Raw genomic sequence first — 11,157 nt, 5'->3', positions numbered from 1 at the left:
ACACCAAGTTGTACCTAACTCAATCACATTTTTACCGAGTTGTATCCCTTTTCCCATTCCGGAGGGAGGCCACACTACTTGATTTCTATAACTGCAAACCCTTTCCCATTAGACGTATAGGCTATATACCATGTTGTACCTAACTCAATCACATTTTTACCGAGTTGTATCCCTTTTCCCATTCCGGAGGGAGGCCACACTACTTGATTTCTATAACTGCAAACCCTTTCCCATTAGACGTATAGGCTATATACCATGTTGTACCTAACTCAATCACATTTTTACCGAGTTGTATCCCTTTTCCCATTCCGGAGGGAGGCCACACTACTTGATTTCTATAACTGCAAACCCTTTCCCATTAGACGTATAGGCTATATACCATGTTGTACCTAACTCAATCACATTTTTACCGAGTTGTATCCCTTTTCCCATTCCGGAGGGAGGCCACACTACTTGATTTCTATAACTGCAAACCCTTTCCCATTAGACGTATAGGCTATATACCATGTTGTACCTAACTCAATCACATTTTCACCGAGTTGTATCCCTTTTCCCATTCCGGAGGGAGACCACACTACTTGATTTCTATAACTGCAAACCCTTTCCCATTAGACGTATAGGCTATATACCATGTTGTACCTAACTCAATCACATTTTTACCGAGTTGTATCCCTTTTCCCATTCCGGAGGGAGGCCACACTACATTATTTCTATAACTGCAAACCCTTTCCCATTAGACGTAAAGGCTATATACCATGTTGTACCTAACTCAATCACATTTTTACCGAGTTGTATCCCTTTTCCCATTCCGGAGGGAGACCACACTACTTGATTCGTATAACTGCGTACCTTTTCCCATTAGACGTATAGGTTATGCACCCAGTTGTACTTACTCAATCACATGTATACCAAGTTGTATGCCTTTTCCCATTCCGGAGGGAGGACACACTACTTGATTTGTACAACTGCAAACCCTTTCACATTAGACGTATAGGTTATATACCAAGTTGGCCCTATTAAACTAGTCAATGAAGCTTTCATACAATGCAGGTCGCCTTGATAACAAATGAGAAGTTTTGACTCCCATCGGTCGGCGCTTTTCATAGACCAAATCGACCGATCCAATGCACTGTGTTCCTTTTCGGGTGAAAGTCCCTCTCCAACAGCCTGGGGCTCTCCAGTATGACTTCAAGTAGAAGATTGTCCGTGTAGTGTTCAAGCTCTCGGACGTATCTTCTCGGCCGATTCTTTATTACGAGTTGTTTGCAGGAGGTGTAGGCGTACATACACATGGTCTTTGCTAGGAATGTAAGGTGAAATTGTACCAATCAAACGTGTGTTATTTTCGCAAATACAGAATACAAGCCGGTCGATTGTGTGTGGTGATGTAAGCAGTAATGCTAAAATGATTACCAAATGATGTATATGTATTAGAAAGAAAAACTGTTGTTCCAAAATGAAGCCCGGCTGCTTTGAACGCGTTTTGCAACTTGTCACTGATACTTTACAAGATGGTGGTCTTCATGGTTGGATTGCCGTGTTATGTTTATTTACGGCCAAGATAGCCTGGGCTGTCTTAGTGAAAGGCCTGGGTATGATGTTACCTACACTACAAGAACAGTTCGTCACTTCAACTTGGTTAATTGGCTGGATGGTTGCTTTTGTAAACGCAGGAGGATTTTTCGCAGGTAAGCAGGGATCGAGTTTGTTTTGGGAATACGCCATTAAGCCCGAACTACCACGTTGACGTCGTTATTAGCTGTTCCGATCCAGTCGGAACAGCTATTGTTTTCGTCGAGATTTTTATTATTAGCTGTTCCGATCCAGTCGGAACAGCTATTGTTTTCGTCGAGATTTGTATTATTTTTATTAGCTGTTCCGATCCAGTCGGAACAGCTAATGTTTTCGTCGAGATTTTTATTATTTTTGTTATTATTATTAGCTGTTCCGATCCAGTCGGAACAGCCATTGTTTTCGTCGAGATTTTTATTATTTTTATTATTATTATTATTATTATTATTCTTTGTTTCCGCCTAAAACCCCATAGCGTTTGTACGGCGTTTTTGTTTAGGCCACTACTCCTAAAGTATTAGGATAAAATAGTTAAATCATATATCAAATTGAAGCTTAGAACCTAAGCTTTACTCTCATAAAAAAGTGTAACAATTCTTCGTTAATTAACCACCTGGTCTTCATTTGAATTTTTAATTTGTAAACTTGATGCAGTCACTTTCATGTTATTGTGAAATATTCTCTTTGGTAATACAACACAGTATGTACCTCTATGAGTTGTTGACTTCTTGAGAGGAGTCTATACTATTATGTTTCCTACCCGCGTTCTGGACACATTACTCTGTACACGCACAACGTACGGAGGTTTGGGATTTTCGTTAGAACGTGCGTTAAATTTGTCCTTGTTTTTCTAACCGCGTTCTGGACCAATTACTCTGTGCATGGGTTTTCGTTAAAACGAACGTGCGTAATTAGATAGGGGTTTTTAACGACATCGACGTCGTCGTCAAAAAACCCTAAAGGCATCTAATACTACATTCCAACCATACTTAATAGTTATATTAATACTTAACAGTTCATATTTAGTGACAATGGTCGCAAAATCATGAAACGAGAATTATTTCGCCGAATCATAATCCCCTCTGTTGATGCACACATGTAAAAACCCACCTTTTTTGCATCGTGCCCTTCTAGCCTAGTGGTCATCAGTCGCGACTACACATCAAAGAACTGCGAGTTCGAATCTCCGTCCGATATCAATTTTTTGTTTATCCCCCAAAACTAAAAATATATTTCTTTTTGTAATATTTAAGTTTGATTCTTATCTCTATATCGATAGTGTTGCCTTTTCTTTTTCTCAATTGTAAGCCCAACATAACCTGTGTGCAAAAACACAGTAAGCGAAAAATGGTGATCATAAGCGCAGAGTTTGGTGGTTAAGAGTTCTGTGAAATCAACTTGTACTAGATCAAACATCAAACCACCGACCATTTTTTTTTTAATTCGTAATTAATTAACCACGTGACCCATATTTGCATATTTAATTGGGAACTCTTTGTAGCACCATATCTCAAGAATTACACGGCCGTTTAACAGACTGCTTGTAGATATAGACTCCTTGGGGATTGGAGTAACTGATTCTAATAAGAGATGTTTCAGTCCACTAAAATCAATCAAAGTACGTCTATAATTAACGATTAATTAAAAATCTTGGCATCATGGGTACAACGTAGTACCTCATAAACTGGATGCAGTCACATTCAACACATTGCAATAGCTTACCACGGTTAATGCAATACAAAATTGAGATTTTGCACAAGGCATTGGATTGGGGTAAGTTGCATACCATCGTGTACCTTATGCAATTTATTAGTAGCACTTTTGCTAGCAGCACTATATCTCAAGAAGTGTACGGCCGATTTCAAAGTTTTTTTTCAGTATTAGACTCATTAGTCATAGGAGAATTGCCTCGGGTATCCGCGACCATATCTGAAGAGTTACACAACCGATTTAATTTTTTTCTTTATTTATAGATTCCTAAGTCATTAAATTTTGTTGGGGAAAATCCGTGACCCCATTTTGACCTCTTCTTTTGGGTCAACCGGAAGTGGGACCATTTCTCAAGAACTACACAACCGATTTTCAAACTTTTTTCAGTTATAAACTACTTAGGCATTAAATTAACTTTGAAAACTAAGACCCCATGTTGACCTTTATTTCCGGGTCAACCAGAAGTTGGACCTTATCTCAAAAACAACCCAACCGATTCTCAGACTTTTTTCAGTTATGGGCTCCTTTGGCATTGGACATCGCATCAGGTAGGTATGACCCCATGTTGACCTTTATTTCCGGGTCAACCGGAAGTGGGACCTTATCTCAAGAACTGCACAACCAATGTTAAAGTTCTTTTCAGTTATAGACCATTTGAGCTCTAAAGATTGAAATTGGATTACCTTGACCCAAATTGACCTTTACTTCCGGAACAACCGGAAGTGGGACCATATCTCAAGAACCATGCAACCAATCTTCAGTTTCTATTCAATTATAGACCCCTTGAACATTGAAAATTAAAAACGGAACAGCTCTGTGTTTGTTCACAAACACTTGATGTCTAGTTATTATTATTATTCTTTGTTTCCGCCTAAAACCCCATAGCGTTTGTACGGCGTTTTTGTTTAGGCCACTACTCCCTAAAGTATTAGGATAAAATAGTTAAATCATATATCAAATTGAAGCTTAGAACCTAAGCTTTACTCTCATAAAAAAGTGTAACAATTCTTCATTAATTAACCACGTGGTCTTCATTTGAATTTTTAATTTGTAAACTTGATGCAGTCACTTTCATGTTATTGTGAAATATTCTCTTTGGTAATACAACACAGTATGTACCTCTATGAGTTGTTGACTTCTCGAGAGGAGTCTATACTATTTTGTTTCCTACCCGCGTTCTGGACACATTACTCTGTACACGCACAACGTACGGAGGTTTGGGATTTTCGTTAGAACGTGCGTTAAATTTGTCCTTGTTTTTCTAACCGCGTTCTGGACCAATTACTCTGTGCATGGGTTTTCGTTAAAACGAACGTGCGTAATTAGATAGGGGTTTTTAACGACATCGACGTCGTCGTCAAAAAACCCTAAAGGCATCTAATACTACATTTCAACCATACTTAATAGTTATATTAATACCTAACAGTTCATATTTAGTGACAATGGTCGCAAAATCATGAAACGAGAATTATTTCGCCGAATCATAATCCCCTCTGTTGATGCACACATGTAAAAACCCACCGTTTTTGCATCGTACCCTTCTAGCCTAGTGGTCATCAGTCGCGACTTCACATTAAAGAATTGCGAGTTCGAATCTCTGTCCGATATCAAATTTTTTTTTATCCCCCAAAACTAAAAATTTATTTCTTTTTGTAATATTTAAATTTGATTCTTATCTCTATATCAATAGTGTTGCCTTTTCTTTTTCTCAATTGTAAGCCCAACATAACCTGTGTGCATGCATGACATTATATGATGTTTAAAAACACAGTAAGCGAAAAATGGTGATCATAAGCGCAGAGTTTGGTTGTTAAGAGTTCTGTGAAATCAACTTGTACTAGATCAAACATCAAACCACCGACCAATTTTTTTTTCTTAATTCGTAATTAATTAACCACGTGACCCATATTTGCATATTTAATTGGGAACTCTTTGTAGCACCATATCTCAAGAATTACACGGCCGTTTAACAGACTGCTTGTAGATATAGACTCCTTGGGGATTGGAGTAACTGATTCTAATAAGAGATGTTTCAGTTCATTAAAATCAATCAAAGTACGTCTATAATTAACGATTAATTAAAAATCTTGGCATCATGGGTACAACGTAGTACCTCATAAACTGGATGCAGTCACTTTCAACGCATTGCAATAGCTTCTCCAAGGTTAATGCAATACAAAATTGAGATTTTGCAAAAGGCATTGGATTGGGGTAAGTTGCATACCATCGTGTACCTTATGAAATTTATTAGTACGAAAAATACAATTTTAAGACTGTGACGTCATCACATGTTAATTTATGCTTATTAGAAGCTTTAAAGAGTATTTGTTTGCAGCACTATATCTCAAGAAGTGTACGGCCGATTTCAAAGTTTTTTGTTTCAGTATTAGACTCATTAGGCATAGGAGATTTGCCTCGGGTAACCGTGACCCCGATTTGACCTCTTCTTCCGGGTAAACCGGAAGTGGGACCATATCTGAAGAGTTACACAACCGATTTATTTTTTTTCTTTAGTTATAGACTCCAAAGGCATTAAATTTTGTTGGGGAAAATCCGTGACCCCATTTCGACCTCTTCTTCTGGGTAAACCAGAAGTGGGACCATTTCTCAAGAACTACACAACCGATTTTCAAACTTTTTTCAGTTATAGACTACTTAGGCATTAAATATTAACTTTGAAAATTAAGACCCCCATGTTGACCTTTATTTCCGGGTCAACCGGAAGTTGAACCTAATCTCAAAAACAACCCAACCGATTTTCAGACTTTTTTTCAATTATGGGCTCCTTTGGCATTGGACAATCGTATCGGTTAGGTATGACCGCATGTTGACCTTTATTTCCGGGTCAACCGGAAGTGGGACCTTATCTCAAGAACTGCACAACCAATGTTCAAGTTCTTTTCAGTTATAGACCCTTTGAGCTCTAAAGATTGAACTTGGATTACCTTGACCCCAAATTGACCTTTACTTCCGGGTCAACTGGAAGTGGGACCATATCTCAAGAACCATGCAACCGATCTTCAGTTTCTTTTCAATTATAGACCCCTTGAACATTAAAAAATAAAAACGGAACAGCTCTGTGTTTGTTCACAAACACTTGAAGTCTAGTTTTTATTGGATGTGGTTTAAGACACTTGAAACTACTGGTGATTGTCAAAGCCAGTCTTATACCTGTGCACACATATCTGTCAATGAAAACCCCCACGGCGCATCAAAATAACGTAAGCTTTAAAGACAGAGGACACTATTTGGTAATATTGTCAAAGACCAGTCTTCTCACTTGGTGTTTCTCAACAAATGCACAAAATAGTAAACCTGTGAAAATTTGAACTCAATTGGTAGTCGAAGTTGCGAGATAATAATGGAAGTAAAAATACCATTAAACCAAAAAGGCACACAAAAGTACCATCAGTGTTCCAAAAACACATTGTGTTTCACAGCACCAACGTGTCCTCGCAAATGCTGGTGTATCTCAACATGCATGAAATAACGAACCTGTGAAAACTTGAGCTCAAATGGTCAACGAATTTGCGAGCTAATGGTACAAGAAAAAAAAAACATTTGTCAAACGAAGTTGAGTACTGCGAGATGCTTGATTTCGGGACCTCAAAATCTAATTCTGAGGTCTCGATACAAATTCGTGGAAAATCAACAGCTCTCTATTGCTCACTACCAAGTAAGTTTTTGTTATGCAAACAAGTATTTTGAGTAATTACCACACGTGTCCACTGCCTAAGATGGGAGGTTTAAGTATAATATGTTTTAAATTCCACGATAGGCACAACAAACGGTAAATAATCATCTTGCATATTGCATCACCCCTGCGGTGTAATGGAATCGTCCAAGTAGGGCGAAAGACAACATGGCGGATATTTCCGTTCGTTACTAAGTTCGGGGTAAAAAACACTTTTTTGTTACAGTTAAATATACAATTTTGTCAACAGTTTGAAGGTGATTTGGGTGCATATGACTCTTGTACACATATTTAATGGTTCAATTATGTTCAAAAATGTTCTGTTAAAGTGCATTTAAAAAACAAATTGTTGTCGTTAGGGGTCGTGAGTTGTCGGTATTTAATTAGTGCGACTCCCTTTGAAGGCACTTGACACTATCTGTAATTACTCAAAATTACTGTTTGTAAAAAAACCTCTGATACGATGAATGGAGAGCTGTTGATAGTATAAAACATTGTGAGACATGGCTCTCTCTGAGGTAACGTATTTTTTGACAGAGAGGTAGTTAATTATTCACTAAAAAATTGAAATTGATTTATAGACCTCAGCTGACTGACGTCTCGAAATCAAGCATCCCATGGTCGGCCATGTGTTTACGTTTTTAGACAAACCGTTATTTTAGTAAAAACACAAATCGTCTTTTTCAAATTCACAATAACACATTGGGAATAATACTGCTATCACACTGGCAGGCTTACGTCTCTTTGTAAGATGTAGTATTGACTCAAGTCCCAACACCGTTCCAATCTCAGAAAACTTTTGTTTTGTGATGTACTGCACATCCCCAAGCCTGTTCCGCACGCGGGACCACGCATATCTACATTTTGACGGCGGCGGGATGCTTAGGTACCTCTCGCATAAAAACATGACTTGGATCAAGTCTAGGTGAAGATGTTGTCTCTGTCTTTTCTTTTATAAAAGTCTGGGTTTTTTATTTGAAAAATTATCTTCTTTATAATTTATAGGCGTCCTAGCCACACCACTAAAGGAGAGATTTGGCGCACGGGCTGTGCTGACAGTGTGTGGATTAGTTGCTGGTATCTCCATGATAACTGTGTCATTCCTATCCAGTTTATACACAATCGCCTTCATCCTTACCATATTTGCAGGTAAGTAAATATTTAGTTTTACCACGGAAAAATGGGTCAATTAAGCAAATTTTTTTGTAACATCTTGAGACATTAGGAATAAAAAGCAGCCATTAGCACCACTGACCAAAATACACATAACCAGTACAGAGCCGAGTATGTTTATAACTGTAAAACAAAAAATGGTACCACGTGGTGCGCTCAATGCATAGCGCGATTAAGCGCTTCGGGGGGGGGGGGATTATGTGTGTGACATAGTGTCTGTCAGTTGTGCAACCGTTGGTTTTACGCAGTGGTTCGACTTTTGTTACTTCTCTCTCCTTATTAAACAGCTACCTGAGCGGAAGGTTTTTAACGGAAATTGTAATTTAATTTGTTTAAAATGCACTTGTTTACCATTTTTAATGGATTTTGAAATGTGTACAGTTCTGAATTGTTCGTATTTATCGATTAAAACAATAGGCCCCAACCTTAAGAAAACACTTCTGCCGTTGGCGGCGCGAGTCAAAGTACAATGCCTCTGACGTCATGTCTGGGAGTTTGGTTTGTCATACCTCCACGCTGCAACAAAGTGGCTTTACAAACTGGAGCTCCCAACTATGACGTTTTGGGAGTGGTTACGTAACGAGGCTTTTAGCAAATCTCTCAGAAAAGCCCTGGATAAGGGCATTCGAAGAGATTGTTTTGTTTACACAATTTATAATCATATGACTCGATTTCCTTATTAACTGAAAACATTTTAAGTGAAATTCAGCAAAGTTCACGACATTTTCGTTTAAGCAGGTCTTTAAGTGTTTGCCTTTTTGTGTATGCTTCGTTTCAGGATCGTCTATTGGCATGTCATACGTAATAACGAAACACTTGATGGGATGTTATTTTGATAAACATGTCACAACAGCCTACGGCGTGACGGGTCTTGGAGACTCATTTGCCTTCCTGATTGTTGTGCCATCGATACAGCTTTTCCTTGATACATACGGCTGGAGGGGAACAATGCTACTACTTGGAGCATTATTATTACATCTCGCTGTGTGTGGAGCTCTAATAAAACCACCTTCAGCTACTGGGAGTCAAGATGGTTATGAGGCAGCTCTCACAGACGAGGAGCAAGAGACCATGGACAATAATGTGGAACCGAGCAACCGCTTCGGCTGTTTTTGTTTTTCCACAATCTACTCATTTACTAAAAATACATTCCAGCTTGGACTGTTCTCATCCATATCATTCTGGCTGGTTGTATTTGTGTTCATCGTGATGGAACTGACATATTGTGCATGGTTAATTTACTATGTGCAGTACACTACTGTGTACAAAGGATTCACACTGGAAGACGCGTCACATTTTGTTGTCGCCTACGGAGTTGGAAGAACAATAGCTTCCATTGTGATTGGTCCATTGTTTCAAGCTGTGCAGGTTGTCAGCGCATACGTGTGGCTTGCTGCATCTCTACTTATATGCGCCATTTATTTTGCTGTCGACCCATGGTTGACGTCTTATTGGCCGATTGTGGCGAACACTTTCGTGTATGGAACCGCTGTATCAACGGCTACTATACTCGTAGATGTTGTCAATACAAAGATATTCGGCAAAGAAATGTTGGGGCATGCCGTTGGACTGATAATGCTCTCGTCAAGTGTGACGTCACTCCTTCTGTTATATTTTCCAGGTGAGTTATGGTTCTCGTCTTCATACAGCGAAACAACTTCTCCAAATAAAGCACAGATAAGTTGAAACACAAATGTTCATTGTCAAACTGGAATGAAAAATAGTGTATTAGTTTGTGTAAACCAGAGTCAAGGAAGCATTCAAACTTGTTGCATAACATACAGGTATCTGTGTTTGATGAATACAATAAAGTGTTACTTATCACAATGCCCGCGGTTTAAAGACAGTGTACACTATTGGTAATTGTCAAAGATAAGTCTTCACAGTTGGTGTATCTCAACATATGCAAAAACAGAGCAAACCTGTGAAAAATTTAGCTCAATCGGTCGTCGAAGTTGCGAGATAACAATGAAAGAAAAAACACCATTGTCACACGAAGTTGTGTGCTTCGAGATGCTTGATTTCGAGACCTCAAATTCAAAACTCGAGGTCTCGAAATCAAATTCGTGGAAAATCACTTCTTTCGCGAAAACTACATTACTTCAGAGGGAGCCGCCTCTCACAATGTTTTATATTATCAACCTCTCCCCATAACTCCTAATCAAGTAAGGTTTTATTATAATAATTATATTGAGTCATAACCAATAGTGCCCACTGCCTTTAACACATTCGCATTTTTAGGAAAGAGGACACTTTCTTCGATAAAGAAGACACTTTTCACGAATTTGGTTTTGAGACCTCATATTTCGTTTTGTGTTTACCCTCTAGGCTTGATATACGACTTAACTGGAGACTACACCGTGACATTCAGTCTATTGGCTGCTGTACAATCACTGACTGCTGTTGCTGCACTGGGTTTAAGCTGGAGACAGACACACCATCTCAATTCACCAGAGTTAACCCAGTAATTAACTTCGTGTTCAACAAATACAACGTAATCAGTGGGTTGCTTTTTCTTAGCTCTGAGGACTCCGAAATTACTGTTTCGAATGACCGGTTTATTCAGAAGACTATACGAACCGGTTCAAAGGCCAATTGAATTTTCGTTTGATTAGTTTCAAAACGTTATTCTATTGTTTTATCTTAGAGCAAAAATGTGAATTTTGTTTTCAGAATCGCTTGAAATTAGTTTGTATTATGTTTGGGGTCTTTTACCCTCTTGAATGGTGGCAGGCAGTCATCTCGTAGTTACGTGTAGTTCATGATAACTAAACAATTTGTATAATCATGATAATAAAATAAAATACAAAAGAAATGACAGAAATGTCAAATTGTCAAAAGGCCAAATGAATTTTCGTTTGATTAGTTTCAAAACGTTATTCTATTGTTTTATCTTAGAGCAAAAATGTGAGTTTTGTTTTCAGAATCGCTTGAAATTAGTTTGTATTATGTTTGGGGTCTTTTAATAATAGTAATAATAATAAGACATTTGTAAAGCGCCTAATGCA

At 38.3% G+C, this 11,157-nt stretch overlaps 1 protein-coding gene across 1 annotated transcript; it reads left to right on the top strand.

The window, feature by feature from the left end:
- Positions 1–1,208: 1,208 nt before the first annotated feature.
- Positions 1,209–10,901, top strand: LOC139943069 (monocarboxylate transporter 12-like). The gene is made up of 4 exons (XM_071939881.1): positions 1,209–1,688; positions 7,982–8,125; positions 8,928–9,770; positions 10,478–10,901. The coding sequence occupies exons 1-4, from the start codon at positions 1,457–1,459 to the stop codon at positions 10,615–10,617; spliced, it is 1,359 nt and encodes a 452-aa protein (XP_071795982.1). The 5' UTR covers positions 1,209–1,456; the 3' UTR covers positions 10,618–10,901.
- Positions 10,902–11,157: the final 256 nt, after the last annotated feature.

This window comes from Asterias amurensis, chromosome 10 (genome assembly GCF_032118995.1).
Source record: "Asterias amurensis chromosome 10, ASM3211899v1".
Lineage (NCBI taxonomy): Eukaryota > Metazoa > Echinodermata > Asteroidea > Forcipulatida > Asteriidae > Asterias > Asterias amurensis.
The sequence above is the reverse complement of the archived record's forward strand: the minus strand, read 5'-3'. Positions and strand labels throughout refer to the sequence as shown.

Coding starts and splice junctions, on each gene's coding strand:
- LOC139943069 (XM_071939881.1), top strand. CDS start 1,457: ATGAAGCCCGGCTGCTTTGAACGCGTTTTGCAACTTGTCACTGATACT. Junction 1,689..7,981: donor CGCAGGAGGATTTTTCGCAG/GTAAGCAGGGAT, acceptor TATAATTTATAG/GCGTCCTAGCCACACCACTA. Junction 9,771..10,477: donor CCTTCTGTTATATTTTCCAG/GTGAGTTATGGT, acceptor TTTACCCTCTAG/GCTTGATATACGACTTAACT.